The sequence below is a fragment of the Lathamus discolor genome, chromosome 4 (genome assembly GCF_037157495.1).
Source record: "Lathamus discolor isolate bLatDis1 chromosome 4, bLatDis1.hap1, whole genome shotgun sequence".
NCBI classification, from domain to species: domain Eukaryota; kingdom Metazoa; phylum Chordata; class Aves; order Psittaciformes; family Psittacidae; genus Lathamus; species Lathamus discolor.
In genome coordinates this window covers 100652630-100671202 of record NC_088887.1, presented here as the reverse complement: position 1 = coordinate 100671202, position 18573 = coordinate 100652630, and the positions used below count along the sequence as shown (strand labels likewise).

The 18573-nt window shown below is 42.5% G+C and overlaps 1 protein-coding gene across 2 annotated transcripts in view; it reads left to right on the top strand.

Annotated features, from left to right (window-relative positions):
• Positions 1 to 12302, top strand: part of ATP7B (ATPase copper transporting beta) — a 31703-nt gene extending 19401 nt beyond the window's left edge. Inside the window, exons 14-21 of one of the 2 annotated variants that reach the window (XM_065678306.1) lie at positions 809 to 991; positions 2845 to 3043; positions 4374 to 4520; positions 5833 to 5975; positions 6849 to 7052; positions 7163 to 7280; positions 8055 to 8157; positions 9679 to 12302. In XM_065678306.1, coding sequence (XP_065534378.1) covers positions 809 to 991; positions 2845 to 3043; positions 4374 to 4520; positions 5833 to 5975; positions 6849 to 7052; positions 7163 to 7280; positions 8055 to 8157; positions 9679 to 9943 — 1362 coding nt within the window. In that variant the 3' untranslated portion in view covers positions 9944 to 12302. Of the gene's footprint in view, positions 1 to 808; positions 992 to 2844; positions 3044 to 4373; positions 4521 to 5832; positions 5976 to 6848; positions 7053 to 7162; positions 7281 to 8054; positions 8158 to 9678 lie in introns of those variants that run through there. The other variant, XM_065678307.1, reaches the window with a different exon arrangement.
• The last annotated feature ends 6271 nt before the right edge of the window (positions 12303 to 18573 follow it).

The window sequence follows — 18573 nt, the reverse complement described above, 5'->3', positions numbered from 1 at the left end:
TTTTACATTTTGAATCTAAGCAAGACTAGGATCAGGGCTTGGAAAACCAGGTGAACTGTTGGATTCTGCCAAGTTGGTGGGTTGGAATAACTGGGAATAAAAATAGTGACTACTTTGTTGAGCTTTCTGGTTCTTGTGTTTCTCTGTGCTGTGTTATTTTCAGGGTTAGAACTGACTTTAGCTTTGGGTTTCCTTGTATTTGGGGCTGTGTTGTTTGGCTCATTCCAGATTCTCAAGACCCCTTGGGCTGGCTAACAAGAAGGGATTGCTGAATTTGGTGAATAGTACAAGGTTGATTTCGGTTAGGTTGTTGTTTCCAGAACTTGTTGCAGCTTCTTGCACTCTTCCCACCTGCTCTATTACCAAATAAATTAATGAGTCCTCTCTTCCCAGTGCTATTGTTAATTGTTTAGAACAGAACTTGTAAAAGCCCTCCTTTGATCACCTACCTTGTGGTAAAAGTGATTAAGGTGGGTTATGTGAATCCTGAATGTAGATACATACATGCTCACACAGAAGACAGTACAAGTCCTGTAATAAGTGTTGTCTGAGATCTTGGTATAGGTACAGGATGATGTTGTAGCTTTGGTGAAATCACTGTTTGGGAATTGAATAAGAAAGCATAAGGAGACCTACTGTACAGACAGTTCCAGGTACATACACGAATCCCTGCTTTTGCAGGTTTATTCTGTCTTGGTGTGGGTATAATCCAGTGATTATTAAGGTTTTGCCTGTGCTTACGTACCTAAAGCATATGAGCATCTCCATGCTTGCAGGACTTAGGCGGTAACTGGTTTATTTCTTGCAGATCAAGACTGTAATGTTTGATAAAACTGGGACCATCACCTGTGGAGTTCCTAAAGTCATGAGGGTGCTTTTGCTGGGAGACACAGCTGTGCTGTCTCTGAAGAAGGTACTGGCAGTGGTTGGCACTGCAGAAGCCAGCAGCGAGCATCCTCTAGGAGTGGCAGTTACTAAATATTGCAAAGAGGTACTTACCTTTCCAATTCACTAAGGCCTGAAGGGATCTGTGCAAATGCAGTGATGTTGTATAAAATGAGCAAGTCCCAGAGGGACAGGCCTGCCTGAATAATAACAGACTGGAAAGCTGGGTGATTTTATGATTGTTCATCTTAGCCTGGACAGTATCAGAAAGCATATTCTAAGCTTTGCTTTTCTGATAATGCTGTGGAGTTCTCAAACAAGATCTTATAAAATTTTTCCTGAACTAGTAGGGAAATAAAGACTGTGGAATATGTATGTGCAGGAGGAATACTTTTGCTTAAAACAGCATTGTGAAGCAAATGTGTGTGGTGACATTTCATGTGTTACCCGACTAGTCACTTCTATTAGTCACTTGCTTATCTGGACAGATTAGGCAAAAAGCTTTAAATCCTCACTATTAAACTGATACTTGTGAGTTTCACAAATGAATTGATAGATTACTCCAGTCTTTGCAAATTTTGCAAATCCTCAAAGATCATTTCTATATTGCATGTGTTCCTCAAATGCTTCAGGAAGAACAAAAGCACAAATAGTAACCAAAATGGGAAGCCTGGGTTAAATAGACAATTTCGGTTTGCAAACACAAGTCATTAGCTGATTTATGGAAAAATTTATTGGCAAGAACATATCAAACTTATTAGTGGTACATCTTTCAGTGATAAAATTTAGAAGTTAACAGCAGGAAGAAGATAATATGGGTAATATTTCAGTTGCCTTTCTCGTATTTTACATTTTCTGTTTTCAAATTTGTCTTAGTACCCTGGCATTTCTGTAGTCATCCCGTGCACCAGTTATTACTGGGTCATGGCTTATATGAATTGCAAAGCTGCTCAGCATTACTGTTTGCTAATATTCTTAGCGCTTGCCTTATCATCCCTGTGTTGTAAGATCACTGAAATTCCAACTTCCAGAGTTGTATTTCCAGCTTCCAGAGACAACCCAGAATAACTTGTTTATAAATTAATATTTTGGCTTTAAGCTTTATAATGGCTGTAAACTGAAAGAGGGGAGGTTTAGATTAGACATTAGGAGAAAATTCTTCACTGTGAAGGTGGTGAAGTGGTGGCACAGGTTGCCCAAGGAAATTGTGGCTGCCCCATACCTGGAAGTGTTCAAGGCCAGGCTGGATGGGGCTTTGAGCAACCTGGTCTAGTGGAAAGTGCCGCTGCCTGTGGCAGGGGGGTTGGAACTGGGTGGTCTTTAAGGTTCCTTCCAACCCAAAACATGCTGGGATTCTATGATTTTCTCCATTCTTTTGGTAATTCGTAGGATTCTGGTAATCCCTTTTCTCGTCTTGAAGGTTCTCACTGGCTTCTCTCTCTAACTCAACAGAAAGACCCAGTTCCTTTATCATCCACACAGATCACTCTAGGAATCTGATACAGTTTTTCTGCTGTATTATTACCTTTATATAAAAGGCCTGATCCCCTGCAGCCGGTTGTCTGTTAAGTTGATTAGAAGTTACACCTCTTCAGATGCTGTGTGGCTGTATGGTTATAGTGTTTGTCTTTAGTTTCTAGTCTTGTCTGAGGCCATGAACCCCCAATGTAACTGCTTCACCTCTCAGCTATGAGGAAAAGCTGTCCTTTATAGTTTGCTGGTGCTAGGGCTGAGACCTGGATGTGATCTGTATGGCTGCCCCTTTCTAGAAATCTAAATCACAGCATGCCCAGAACATCCTTGTTTTATCTTCTGTGCTACTGGATACTCCATACTGCTTTTCAGTCAGTCAGTCATTGTCAAGAGGATGAATGAAGCCTCTTTTCAGCAGGAATTATCTAATATTTGTACCCCACATAGGTAGCACAGACTGATGATGAACTCTGGTTACATCTGCAGGAGCTTGGTACTCAGAGCTTGGGATACTGCACCGACTTCCAGGCAGTCCCAGGCTGTGGCATCAGCTGCAAGGTCGGAGGTGTTGAGGCTGTCCTGGACATGGCCGAGGAGGGTCTCGATAAGCTGGACGCTAACAGGATTGGGAACAGCAGTGCTCCTCTGGGAGATAATATGCTGGTCATGCTCTCAGAATCACATGGTATGTCTGCCACCAAAGTGACTGCCAGTAACAATGTGAGAGCTGATGAATCAAAAGTGCTGACCACTGTAAAACAATCCCATAGGGCTAGGAACAATGGCCAGGTGGATTTATGGCAGAAAGAGACAAAGAACGTGTGGCACAAAAATGGGCCTTAACAAAAATCAAAGCTCTCTTTCCCTATTCTGAATCTCTCTGTAATTCAGAAACCTAAATAAGAATCCAGATGCTACAATGATTGATAGGTACTCAAAAAGTCCATACAATACATAGGCCCTAAGGCATACTCAGCAGTGTTCCTTTTGGATAGAAGAGCTGTCCAGCAGAGAGTGAAGTTGGCCAATTAGCATTATCTCCCCATTTAGAGCAGTTACATTTAGCATATATTTAGCATATATCTTACTGCAACTTTTTATATCCTACCCTTTAGTTCCATATTAACTTGGGCCTTTTGTTTTCTGTTCATATATCTCTCAAGGCACTTAAATAAAAAAATAATAATCTTTTCAGCAGATGCACAATAAAGCATGATTTATCTGCAAACTGAGTTTCAGTGCCTCATGGCTTTGATTAGGCCAATGCATTTGGTTTTGTTTCAAGCTCTGTGGAAGCCACTTCGCTCTTTTGTAGTGTAGGAGGGAAAGAAAAAGTATTTAAAGCCTTCCTCGAAGCTCATCAGTTCTCTTCAGAAAGCTGTGGCTCTCCTGACCTTTTTGAGAAAGCTATTAGAAGAATTCAATGAAATAAGAACTTTAATCATCAGAACTCTGCCATTTGTGAATGGTGTTAATGTAATATTTTCTCACCTGCTTCATACAGCTCTTGTGAAGTTAGATTGAATTCATAATGAGGTGCCCTATGTATAGTTTCATTGTTTGTTAGAAAAAAACCTACTTTTTTCTCGCCAGAAATAGCCTTTATATTTGAAAGAAGCCATTAGTTGTGAGAACAAAGCAGCATGGCATTTACAAAACATGAATACTGCACTTACTCAGAAAAACAATGTCAACTGGCAAAGGCAAATACTTCCATTAAGTTCATGATGCAGTTCTGTTTATAAACAGGCACAGACTGAGGCTTGAGGGAGAAAAGTTTTATGAGGCTGTCTCAGGTAGCGCCCGTGCCTTTGTGTTTGGCCATCATAGCAGCACTTGAACAAGACTAATTCTGTTTGTGTCCAGGGTGTGACCGTGAAAATTTGGAACACAAAAGAACCCCTGAAGAAGAGGTTTTCCTAGCTAATGCACCCTGACATTGTCATCCTCAAATATCTCTGGCTTGTGTTCACTCTTTTTGAGTTGCTCATTTTGTTTTCTGTCTGTGCACAAAGGTCCATCAGCTTCTCACACATACTCAGTGTTGATTGGAAATCGTGAGTGGATGCGACGCAATGGCTTGCATATTGCAAATGACATAAATGATGCAATGACAGATCATGAAACGAAAGGACAGACTGCCGTACTAGTGGCTATAGATGGTAACTGCTCTTCTTTGGTGTGACTTACTAACATCAGTTAATCCTACCATGGAATGGATAAAAACAAACTGGAGCAATTCATTGGTGCTTAGTGTCAAGAAATTACTAATCTTTTGGTGCAGAACTGCTTGTGAGCTGCCAAGTATCAAGGTGTTCTTAAAATAAGCTTTCACCTCACAACAGTGTTTGTAAGATTTTGTTGGGTAGTTTAAAAGTTTTTTAATTTTATTTTATTTTATGAACCTCCTGTTGCCTAGGACCGTTGCTCAGTAAAGCAGTGCCGTGTCCCATCCGAACTTTACATCACTTAAAGATCACAAGCCTACCTATTGCATCACTGATTTCAAAACATTTCATGACTAAACATGATGATTCATTAGATCATTCAAGTATAATAGATTAGACTAAATGACTTTTGCCAGTGGGGTTCTGTGCTAAGCAGAAAGAGATCCCAGACAATACCTTACTATGAGAAACCACAGTAATGACAATAGATTGCCAATGCATCTGTGATCTGGAAATGGGGCCTCTGATTCAACTACTGAATAAATATTCCTGATGCTTCTAGAGAGCAATTTTGAGAAATGTTTGCATGTCTCAGCCTGGGCTCCCTTAGTAAGCCAGCAAAATAAAGTCCTCTTAACATGGAAATAAGGGCCCTGATATACAGCTGGTGTTCCTATCACTGCTATTGGCAGCAAATAGAGATATGGGGTACAAAACTTAGTTAAGGACTTACTTTTGAAAGGTAACATGCAGTGATAAAACGATGTGAGATTTTGTAAATCATATAAAGGAAATGTGGATGCACTATTGAATCAGTCATTGGAAGACAGGTACAACACTTGTGTATGAAAGTAATTAATTATAATAGAGATTCAAACCTGAAAGATTAGGGGACATAAAAGCAAATACTCTATATGCTTCCTCCTGAAGGAGTGTCTTCAACCTCTGACCTGGGCACAGATACGAGAACTTTCTCTGGCCCACTATTGTATTTGCCTATACCATAAAAGCTAGGCAGGCATACTTAAAGGATACCCTTCTCCTGTTCTTCCCTGTGCCCAGGTATTAAAGGTGTTCGCTGTTTGATCTGAAAGAGATAAATGACAAAATTATGCATGTGTGTGCAAGGAAGAATCCATAACCTAGAAAACTGTAGACAGTTTTTTTAGGCTTATGAGTGTCAATATTGCCCAGAACGTGTTATTTCACAAGATGCCATGGTGTGATAGATGGAGGATAAGTCTTGTTCTCTTGCTGTCGCTTTGCCTCTACAGTTCTCTCTGATAGAGGACATTTTTTTATGCAGGCATGCTGTGTGGAATGATTGCAATAGCAGACACTGTCAAGCAGGAGGCAGCACTTGCTGTGCACACACTGAAAAACATGGGAATAGATGTGGTGCTGATAACGGGGGACAATAGAAAAACTGCAAAAGCCATTGCTACTCAGGTATTTGCTTCTCTGTGTTGCAAAAAAACCAAGCCAAAACAAAAAAAAAAAAACAAACATGGTGGCTTTGTCCCTGCCCATGGCAGGGGGGTTGGAACTAGATGATCTTGAGGTCCTTTCCAACCCTAACTATTCTATGATTCTATGAATTTGGAGAAGTAACTCAGCTTAGGGGGAAACATTGCTCTCTACATCTACCTGAAAGGACGTTGCAGCAAGGTGGGTGTTGGTCCCCTCTCCCAAGAAACAGATAATAAGACAAGAGGAAATGGCCTCAAGTTGTGCCAGGGGAGGTTTAGATTAGATATTAGGAACAATTTCTTCACTGAAAGGGTTGTCAAGCATTGGAAAGGGCTGCACAGGGAAGCTGCAGTCTCCACCCATGGAGGTATTTAAAAGTTGTGTAAATGGGGCACTTGGGCACAGGGTTTAGTGGTGGACTTGGCAGTGCCAGCCTAAGGGTTGGACTTGTTGGTCTTAAAGGTCTTTTCCAACCTAAATGATTCAATGAGTCTATGATTTCACTGAAACATTTTGGTGCATTAAGTAGCATGTATAGCTGAAAACTGGCTCTTCTAACCATTAAACCTTTATTGCCAGGGCTGTAGAGCCTGAAGCTCTACTTCTACATGCCTTGTGGGGTATGACACTAATAGCAGAGTATGGTTTGCCAGCATGTCTGCAGTAAAGATGGAGGGGGTGTAACCAGTCCTTTTTTTATGCTAAAGGCATCTTGTTCTTAAGCTTTCCATGTAGCTTGCAAGTGTTGTCTCCACCAGAATTTGGTTGGTCTTTGTTTTCTCTTCAAACAGAACATTCATTTCAGCATGGAAGCATATCACCAACTTTCTTTGTTTCTTTCTTTATACATAGGTTGGGATCAAAAAAGTCTTTGCTGAGGTTCTTCCTTCTCACAAGGTTGCAAAGGTCCAGGAGCTCCAAAATGGGAGGGTGAAGGTTGCAATGGTTGGTGATGGAGTCAATGATTCTCCTGCACTAGCCAGGGCTGATGTTGGAATTGCAATTGGAACAGGCACTGATGTTGCGATTGAAGCAGCCGACGTTGTTCTTATCCGAGTGAGCACTACAGTCTTGGCCTGTACTCTTTTATTACTGACACTCTTATATTTGACTTGGTATTTGGAAGACTGCATGTGGAAAACTTTCAATGCTTTTCTGTCTTGCAGAATGACTTGCTGGATGTAGTTGCCAGTATTCACTTATCAAAGAGAACAGTTCGGAGAATACGAATAAATCTGGTTCTTGCCTTAATTTATAATCTGCTTGGAATACCCATAGCAGCAGGTATGTGACTGCCAGAGCTCAATTTATTGATGACAGAAGCACCGTTGAGTTCTGTGGTGCCTCTTGCAGGATTTCCTGCTCAAAGAACCGAAGAGAATCCTATTTAAACCTTGTCAGGAGGACAAAAAAAATATTATTATTATTTTTTTAGCATGCTTTGGAAAAAACCCACCCAATAACCTTTGTTCCCCAAGTTTTAAACTCTTGGGAATAAATACTTATATGATGAAATTAAAAGCATGCTTTTATTTCACACAGCAGTACTTGGGGATTAGTTTCTGTATATTCAAACACAGGTCTAACCAGAGGTACCATTCCACTTCTAATGCTTCCTCTTTTACTGGCCCCGAATCACGCATTTTCTCTCCCACTACTTGCATTCTCTCTGCTTCTGTTAGATATGCTCCAAATTCCTCCTTAAATCTTACTTCAAGTGTTCTTTTTCTTTATGACTAACTTCTCCCTGCTTTGCCTGGGCATTTACCTTGTCTTTCTATTCCTTTTGCTTTGTTTCCTATGTGCAGAATAGCTGGAAGGGACAAACAGTCTTGCCTTGTGTCTGCTGTCTTCTAGTTGAATTGGTGCAAAGGTCATCCTCTGCAGTGGAAGGGACATATTTACAAATAAGTGAATATATGTATATCAATCCAGTTGTATTTACGGAGGTCTCAGCAAGTCATGTTTTAGAATTGCTGATCTATGATATGCATGGACAGAAATGTCTATACTGAGACAGGCGGTCCTGACTTGTGTCCATATATGGTTTTTTGCTAGGTGTGTTCATGCCTATTGGCCTTGTGCTTCAGCCTTGGATGGGATCAGCTGCAATGGCAGCTTCTTCTGTGTCTGTCGTGCTGTCTTCCCTGCAACTGAAATGGCAAGTTCTCTTATACTTATCAACAGGGGAACCATAGGCAGCACTGTTGCTGAGCCTCAAGTGAAATGTTACTTTGGGCTTTGTCTGCATAGAAGTATGTCACAGCCTTTTAGCTTGGGGTTGTGCTTTCTAATCCTTGGCTCCAAAAGAGACAGGTGTCATTATTATGAACACACGTGGACTAAGAAAGTACTGAGCATTCCTTAACTAGCAGCTAAAAGTGTCACTGGATGCCATGCGGAAAACTGTTGGAGATCTAGTTCAATACGAAGTGCAGTAATGATCAGCACTGGTTTTGCTGTGAGTATAAAGTGAAAAACATAATTTGAAAGATAGTTCTCCATAATGTAGCATTAGATGTTTTTTAGATGTGTACCTGATTTTATTTTTTTGTCTATTTAATCTAACCAGAGAGAAAGAATCATAGAATAGTTAGGGATGGAAAGGACCTTAAGATCATCTAGTTCCAGCCCCCCTGCCGTGGGCAGGGACACCACACCTGAGAGAGAAGCAGTGTATTTATTCTTTTGCAGCTTGCTACAGATAAAGTATCTTGCTCTGTATTTTTGGAAGGGACACAATTTCTCAACTATGAAAAAGTTTCCTAGCAATTCTAGTGCCCATTTTGGTTGCAGTTACAATGAACCTGTTTTTAAGAGCTTTGTGAGTAGCCATCTTAAAAAAAAAAAGACTTTTCACAGTGTCTGAAATTAGTCCAAGCCTCCATATATTTCTACTGTAGCTGGCATCCTCTGTATAGTGCAGTGTAGTACAGTATAAACTAATATAGGAAACCTGTTGCTGGATCATGTTTCTGATCCTGCAAATGCTTAATGAGATGGCAATCTAGAATAAAAAATACATACCTACTCATGTCTGTTTGCAGAATCAGCCCTACCACTACAGGATTTTAATCCTGAAATTTTTCTGTGTGTAATCATACAAAGGATGAAAAATTCCATTGAAGGGATTAATGATCTTTTGATTTTGTGCTGATTATAGTAACTATCAGACTCCACTGTGTTTAGCTATTGAGAACCCCCCAAAACATACTTGGCTTCAGACTTATGGAAGCTGTATTACAGTATACTCTGTGGGACAATAATCTTTCTTGAAACTTCACACCAGCTGAACCCAGCTTCAGATTCCAAAGAACAAGCTAATACATATACGTGAAGAAGACCATGCATACTTGCCATTGCTGGGCTTTTTTTGACCTAGAATACATTGAATCAGAAAGTGATTTGGGGTTATTGAATCCATTCTTCTGCAATTGTCTACTATGAGCCCTTTCATAATTCAGCAAACTCATAAAAACTCTTAAAGAATCTCACTTGGAGAGTCCCTCTCTTCTACTGTTGAAATGTCTTAATGCTGTATGACCAGTACTTTTAGCCATTAACATTGTGTCTGAAGTGCAGGTAACATTTGGGTTATCAGAAGTTTCTGATTTATTCTGATGTGAAGACATGTCTACACATTCATTGTTTGGTACTAAATATGTTTTCTTTCTCTTCTTAGCTATAAGAAGCCAGACACAGAAAGTTACGAAGCACAAGCTCAAGGCCACATGAAGCCACTTACTCCTTCGCAAATCAGTGTTCATATTGGAATGGATGATAGGAGGAGGGATTCATCTAGAACAGCTCCTTGGGATCAGATTAGCCAAGTATCTCTCTCTTCCTTGACGGCAGACAAGCTGCCAAAACATAATGGGTTTGTTGAGGAAGAAGGGGACAAGTGGTCATTGCTCATTAATGGAAGAGATGAAGAACAGTACATCTGAAGCACTGTATTCTTAGTACAGGAGGAAACATTCCTCCCCACTAGTGATGGCAGGGACTGACTTATTTCACCAAGAGCTTCAAGACTTCAAATGAAGTAATTCCTTCAGCTCATAAAACAATTGCTACTCAGCTCAGTGTTGGATTGTGGATTTTTTTCAAGTCACCAGTTATTTCTAGTCACAGAAAAGATCTGTGGCTCTGTAATGAACTGGCTCCTTTGCACACAGCAATTAGTGAAATAATGTAAAAGTGTAATTTTCAGGGTCTAAAAGAGTTTCTTTGTTCCGGACTTCGGTGTTTGCTGGGCACCAAATCTCATACTTTTCATTCTTTCTAACTTTATTATTTCAAGAGCACCTGAAGCAAAAATATTTTCAGAGCTGCCAAATAATTTCTGTGTCCAAACTAAAGCAGACATGGCATAAGTGGCTCTCTGGTAGGAAGCTGTATTTTTTTACTGAATCCAAACTAGTCACATCACTGTGAGAGCACCTTGTCTTTAGGATTTATGTGCATCTCCTTGGACTAAAAATGTTTCAGTGTTTCACTAACTATAACTTTCTGAAAGGTCTCTTTCAAAGATTTTCACGTGTTTTCAAGCATTGCATCTGTTTGATGCACATTTTCATTTCTGGACTTGTTCTGTCATTCCCTCTGCTCTCCTAGATTTTCTCTTTTGCTCCATGCAAGCTCTTTTTTAACCCTATTGTTGCACAAGATATCTTCTATGAGTTATTACTATGTTTGCAGATAATCCTGTTTGGGACAAATTTCTTTAAGTCACCAGAAACTTTTCCTTTCCTATCGAAGTCCACAAAATTCCTGATCCAAATTAGCATATAATTTTCCTGTGGATACTTCGAAGGACCCCATGAAGCTCCTGAAAATTGGGCAGTTGTCTATCTCTTCCCTCTAACGGAGTAAAGAATTTATCCCACTGTGAACAAAGGTGGTATTTACCATGGTGTGACTCAGAGCAGAGCTAAGCACTGGTGTGACTCCAGCACAGAATCATAGAATAGTTAGGATTGGAAAGGACCTCAAGATCATCTAGTTCCAGCCCCCCTGCCATGGGCAGGGACACCTCACACTAAACCATGTCACCCAAGCATGGTTGAATGGAGTGAGTTTATTGCATAAGTAAACCCCAGCTTGCTTAAAAGGGAGACAAATATTTAAATGGTAATGGTGGAAAAAGGGCCTTAAAATGTGGGACTTCTATTTGCTATCATATAAATAACCTTTTTTGATGACAGAAAGACTGACACTAAGAAGATTCGTAATAGCTTGAATTTTAATGTAGATTTGTATTCATGTTTTGAATTTGTTTTAATTTCCCTCTTTGCTCTAGTTTAATAAGAAATTAAGGTGCTGAACAGCCCTGTTTTCACTTTAGCATATTTACCAAAGCTTGCAGTAACTTTATTACTGTGAACGTCAAATTCATCCCTTAACACGTTTTAGAGTTAGGACAGTAGGAATCAATGGCTTTGGTGCACTGAATCTAGTCCCAGGGTGCTGCTTTGCTCAGCTGTGGGACTCTGAATTAAGCAGACCAGAGTTTTATAGTCTAATCTAAAAAAATGAAAAAAGAGGAATTACTATGCTAAACAATGTGAAATAAACACACACTTTCATTGATTTAAAGACAGAGCTGTTTACAGCATGGGTTCAAATCCTGCTTTTCCTAATGTAAAAATGAAAAACAAGTCAGAGAGGAAAAGAACTGTACTTGGAGCATTTGGCAGGTCTTCCTATTCTCCCTTCCTCATGGTGTATTTGAGATCTCCTTAGCAAACTTCTAGAGCACTGTTTGAATATCATTACAAATCAGTTTTAGAACTGTAAAATCTCTTTATATATGTAGAGATTACTTTCACAGCACACACACTTTTCAAATATGCCATAGGTGCCTATACATGTCCCTGTGGGGAAGATGGGCTACTGTTTTACTGTTTTATGTCTTTTTATCAGTGCTCACGGTAAAAATACTGTTATTTAAAAAATCCAAACAAATAAGAAAATAACACTGTGTCTTTGCTTTTCTGTTTTTTTTTTTTTTGAGGGGTATAGCAAGAAAGAAAGCAGCAGCAAAAAAGAAAGCAGAAGCAGTGATTGTTGGAATGCAGGATACCTGTACAAGAGAGATTTTGTGACTGCTTTGTGATTTATTTCAGGCAGGAGTATAGAAAGGAAAAATAAGTAGTGCTACATTGTATGTTGGGGTAGGTGAGACTGCAAGTAGATAATCCTAATTGTTGAATTAGGATTCAAAATCTGTCTTGAGAAATGGAACAGAACTGACAAACTTTGCAAACAGGAAAGGAACGAATTAAAACTTGGCAGAAAAAGGTCAAATAGTTGGCTGGCATTCATTTTTGACCCATTCTAACCAGATAGTGATGCTGCAAAATGAACAGAAACAATGAGTGAGATCTACAAAGACTATATCATCCACATGACATGAAATACCTCTTTCTGTTCAGATCTGGAGAGGCATCAGCTGGAGTATCAGGTCTAGTTTTGTACGTCATGCTTGTCTGGAAAAACTGGCAACAGCTCGGAGAAGAGCAATGGGATTTAACAGAAATCTAGAAAACCTGAGCACGTAAGTACATGAGAATGAGAAATATAAGAAGATAAATGGAAGGAGTTTGAGTAGGTTTGCCTACAGAATACTCGAAGTACAAGTCTCCAAACACAAAGAGAACAATTGATTCCTTTCATCTTTCCAGTGTCTCTTAACGTTCGTGGTGTCTAGAACAAGAAATAATAGGCTTATTGCATCAAAGAAGATTTAGATTAGTCACTAGGGAGGAACCCTGTAACAGGAAAGATTACAGAGCACTGGAAGAGATTGAAAAGGAAGCTCTTCAGAAGCACATGGCAAACAGGCACATACCTGATGACAATGTGCTAGGCCAGAGGTGAATCCTGCCTTGGAGCAGGCTGCTCCCTGGGCAATCTCCTGACCTTCTCTCCAGCCTGGCTTTCTCTCCTGTGAATGTAATATGAACTGTGAAACTGTTGAATTAGAGGACTGATCACACTGTCCTGCTCCAAAGAGGTACCAAAGGAGTGGAAGAAAGATTGGATTTGACATCATTTAACATCCTGAAATGAACTGGCAAATATGTTAAGATTTCCTAGCTGTATTTGCATACTGTCTTAGGTTGTGAACTGCTGTGAAATGTGCATAAATGCCTATAAGGTAGCTAGAACAGCTACATAAAGTCAAAAAAAAAAAAAAAAAAAAAAAGGAAAGAAATATAAGTGCTAGTCCTGACACTTTGAATCATAGAATCATGGGCTCAGCTGGGTTGGAAAATACCTTTAAGATCCTCAAGTTCAACCTTTACCCCAGGACTGCCAAGTCCACCACTAAACCATGTCACTGAGGGCCTCATCTACACGTTTTTGAACACTTCCAGGGATGGTGATTCCACCACTTCCCTGGGCAGCCTGTTCCAATGCCTGACCACCCTCTCTGTAAGAAATTTTTCCTAATATTCAGTCTAAACATCCCCTGGTGCAGCTTGAGGCCATTACCTCTTGTCCTATCACTTGTTACTTGCGAGAAGAGATCAGACACCTCCTCATCCCATCCTCCTTTCAGGTAGCTGTAGAGGGCAATAAGGTCCTCCCTGAGCCTTCTCTTCTCCAGACTAAACAGCCCCAGTTTCCTCAGCTGTTCCTCATGAGACTTGTGACTATGTGTTCTTGTTAAACTTGAGCTGACCCACTGGAGGGGCATATGAGATGGAGGACAGTGTCTGCATTTCTGCATAGCTATGGGCTTTTCTTGTCTTCACCAGGACCATCTGCCTGCAGAGCCAGGTGCTGGCCTGTTACTGATGCTCCTCAGCACTGTGAAGCAGGGCCAGTAAAAGGGCTGGAGGAACAGCACAGAAGACATCTAATGAATCAGATCTTTGACTTTCATGTTATTTTAGTACAATAGCTCAGGAGCAGTGTTTCCTGTGAAGTTTTTCATTCTCGTGCTGTAGTTTTGCCATAAATCTTTTTGGTGCCCTAAGTTCATGGGAAAGAAATTACTCCATTTCGTTTCCTCCTCCCTTACCACATTTTCAAGCACATAAACTGTCTGATTTCTGTCAAAGCTGATTACAACCTTTCTCTAGCTAAATATTCTTCCATGGATATTTTCTCTAATGCACCTGTGTGAGAAGAAAACAAACGAGTAGGTGGTGAAATTATACAATTGTGTACAAGGATGGGAAATCGGATAACACCGACACGTCGTATTGAATTTCCTCTACTTGCCAACAGCAAGCGTGTTGCTTTTCAGTGGGAAATCATTTGAGAGTCACAACAAAAGAAGAAGTGGTGAAGCTCAAAGCATCCTGCTCACATGCCTCAGACAGTCACAAACACAGGAGGAGGCAGATTAATTCCTCTCCTTGTTTTGAGCTAGAAGCACCCAGGCTTTGCAGGTAACTATGGCCCACCACAGGCTTTCCACGCAGTGATCTGATTTCACCAGTTGTTTATCTTCATGCACAGAAGGACCATTTCTCAAGTTTCCCCTGGTGCTGCAGTCCCTGGCAGATGAGGAGCTGTGAGGTGATACCAGCTGATGAAAAGGAGCAGTCTCCAGGCAATGCAAGGCCTTGGGGCACCCAGCAGGTGAAGCTCGGGACCAGTGCTTTTGGGGATCAATGATCAGTGAGATGACCCATGCTGTTACTTTGGTAGAGGATGGTTTGTGGCACTTTTTCTTAAAGCAAATTGCTTTTAAATTATCATTTTTCTCTCTGTTTCTCTAATTATTTTTTTTAGACATTCTTGTTTTTCATGAACAGCTGGCTGAGTGTCCATGTCCCCTAAGCTCTTCACCTCTCTCCTACCCTTACAGCGTTAGAGTGAGGGCTAATGGTGGCACCCTGTGATGTGTGGCAGGTGGAAGGCAAGATCTCCTCTGTTTATGGGCAAACACAAGGGGACTGCACAGCAAAGCTCAATACTTCCCAGCTGTTCTGCATCTCTGTGGCCTTTTTGCTTGCCCAGCAGGCAGCAGAGAGTGCAGAGGGGCAGGTGTATAACACACACATGGTGTGGGCTGGCAGCAAGGAGGCAGATAGAATGGCCACTCCATGCTGATTTTAATTGGATTTGGTCATGGGTCTGCTCATCCACACTCAAGCCTATGGGTTTAATCAGGCCCCTTGGGGTACCCAGCGTGTCCCTGCCAAGCTGGTGCCAAGCCTTCGGCTGGGAAAAGCTGGGAGAAGCCTCATGTGGGAGGGTGCTGGATACAAAGGAGTGGTGTGGTCCTCTTGTGTCCACACGTTTTCTGGTTTTAGAGCTGGCTTACAACGTCCTTGCCTGTCAGTGGGACGGTTTCTGGGGCTGAAGCAAGGAACACAGCCAAGGGTCTCAGCCAGGGAGACAGAGGACTTCTGAGTTGGCAGTGAAGATCAAGTGCAAATGTTCTAGTGCATAGGTTTGTGCTGGCTTTCCTGCCAGGTGGGGGATTGCTTCATCATGCACTCCCAGTGACAGACATGATAAATCACAGAATGGTTCAGGTTGGAAGGGACCTTTAGATCATCTAGTTCCAACCCCCCTGCTACGGCATGGACACCTTCCAATAAACTCTGCCCCTGGAGTGAAAATGTAACAGGCTGTTTGCAGAGGAATGCTGAATTTTAGATGGCCCAGATGTGTCACATCCCCATGACCTCTCTGTTGACTAGGATGTGTGGGACGTGTTGCGCAGCCCAGGCCAGGTGCACACTCCATGCACAGAGAGCATAGGCACTGCCATACGTGTCCTGCAGTGCCTCCAAAGGTGCCTCTACATTGGCAAAGCTGATTGACTGTTTTCTGGATGCCCAGGGGCTGCAAAAGTAATTGGTTGTTGTGAAGAGACAAGGAAAACCTTGGCTTTCCTACAGGGCATGGAATTAGACTATACAATATAAACCACTGTGGGCTTAGATACAAGGCTACAAGCAAGTTGTGTAATGACAGTGCTCACATCCACCACATAGAATCATAGAATAGTTAGGGTTGGAAAGGACCTCAAGATCATCTAGTTCCAACCCCCCTGCCATGGGCAGGGACACCTCACGCTAAACCATGTCACCCCAGGCTTCATCCAACCTGGCCTTGAACACCGCCAGGGATGGAGCACTCACAACCTCCCTGGGCAACCCATTCCAGTGCCTCACCACAATCCAGCTCACTCGTGCAGAGCTGGTAACATTTTACTCACCAAGGCAAATAAGACCTGTACAGGGGCTTTCTCTGAAGTCTACCTGTACTTTCCAGTGGCACCAGGAGGAGTGTACAGAATCAGATCCTGCTCCAAGAGACCCACTGTGTCCCCTCAGAAAGGTGTTAGTGTTATTTTAAGATAGCTCTGCATTGCAGTTGCAAATCTGAGTGGCTGGGAGCAACCTGCTGAACAGGTGTCATGGTTTAACCTCAGTCAGCCACAGAGTCTCCCTCTCTCACTCCCCTGCCTTTCTTTCCCCCACTCCTGGAGGGATGGGGAGGAGAATTGAAGGAATATAACTCCCATGGGTTGAGATCAGTGCAGTAACTAAGGCATAACACAAACCACTACTGCTACCACCAATAATAGAATCATAGAGTCATAGAATAGTTAGGGTTGGAAAGGACCTCAAGATCATCTAGTTCCAACCCCCCTGCCATGGGCAGGGACACCTCACGCTAAACCATCTCACCCAAGGTTTCATCCAACATGGCCTTGAACACCGCCAGGGATGGAGCACTCACAACCTCCCTGGGCAACCCATTCCAGTGCCTCACCACCCTAACAGGAAAGAATTTCCTCCTTATATCCAATCTAAACTTCCCCTGTTTAAGTTTGAACTCATTACCCCTTGTCCTGTCACTACAGTCCCTGATGAAGAGTCCCTCCCCAGCATCCCTATAGGCCCCCTTCAGATACTGGAAGGCTGCTATGAGGTCTCCACGCAGCCTTCTCTTCTCCAGGCTGAAAAGCCCCAACTTCCTCAGCCTGTCTTCATACGGGAGGTGCTCCAGTCCCCTGATCATCCTCGTGGCCCTCCTCTGGACTTGTTCCAGCAGTTCCATGTCCTTTTTATGTTGAGGACACCAGAACTGCACACAATACTCCAGGTGAGGTCTCACAAGAGCAGAGTAGAGGGGCAGGATCACCTCCTTCGACCTGCTGGTCACGCTCCTTTTGATGCAGCCCAGGATACGGTTGGCTTTCTGGGCTGCGAGTGCACACTGAAGCCGGCTCATGTTCATTTTCTCATTGACCAGCACCCCCAAGTCCTTCTCTGCAGGGCTGCTCTGAATCTCTTCTTTGCCCAATCTGTAGCTGTGCCTGGGATTGCTCCGACCCAGGTGTAGGACCTTGCACTTGTCATGGTTGAACTTCATGAGGTTGGCATCAGCCCACCTTACAAGCGTGTCGAGGTCCCTCTGCATGGCATCCCTTCCCTCCAGCGTATCAACCGGACCACACAGCTTGGTGTCATCGGCAAACTTGCTGAGGGCGCACTCAATCCCACTGTCCATGTCAGCGATGAAGATGTTAAACAAGACCGGTCCCAACACCGATCCCTGAGGGACACCACTCATTACTGTTTACCCAGCTGGACATTGAGCCATTGACCACAACTCTTTGTGTGCAGCCATCCAGCCAGTTCTTTATCCACCGAGTGGTCCATCCATCAAATTGATGTCTCTACAATTTAGAGAGAAGGATGTCGTGTGGGACAGTGTCAAACGCTTTGCACAAGTCCAGGTAGATGACATCAACTGCTTTACCCTTATCCATCAATTCTGTAGCCCCATCATAGAAGGCCACCAAATTGGCCAGGCAGGATTTCCCCTTAGTGAAGCCATACTGGCTGTCACCAAGCACCTTCTTGTTTTCCATGTGCCTTAGCATGCTGTCCAGGAGAATGTGCTCCAAGATTTTACCAGGCACAGAGGTGAGACTGACTGCTCTGTAATTCCCTGGGTCTTCCATTTTCCCCTTCTTGAAAATGGGGGTTATATTTCCCTTTTTCCAGTCGTCAGGAACTTCACCTGACTGCCATGATTTTTCAAATACAATGGCCAGTGGCTTAGTAACTTCATTCGCCAGCTCCTTCAGGACCCGCGGATGGATTCCATCAGGTCCCACGGACTTGTGCGCGTTCAGATTTTGAAGATGGTCACGAACCAGATCCTTTCCTACAGTGGGCCCAAGGTCTTCATTCTCACAGTCCCTGTGTCTGCCTTCTAAGACTTGGGTGGTGCAGTCAGAGCCTTTGCCAGTGAAGACAGAGGCAAAGAAGCCATTCAGAACCTCAGCCTTCTTCAAATCCTGTGTAGCCAGTTCTCCCGAGAGCTTCCTCAGGGTGCCTATGTTGTCCCTAGTCTGTTTTTTGTTTGCTACGTACCTGTAGAATCCCTTCCTGTTATCCTTAACATCCCTGGCTAGGTTTAATTCTAACTGGGCCTTAGCCTTCCTAACCTGGTCCCTAGCTTCCCGGACAACATCCCTGTACTCTTCCCAGGCTGCCTGTCCTTGCTTCCACCTTTTATAAGCCTCTTTTTTCCTTTGAATTTTCCTCAGCAGCTCCTTATCCATCCAAGGAGGTCTCCTGGCCCTCCTGCT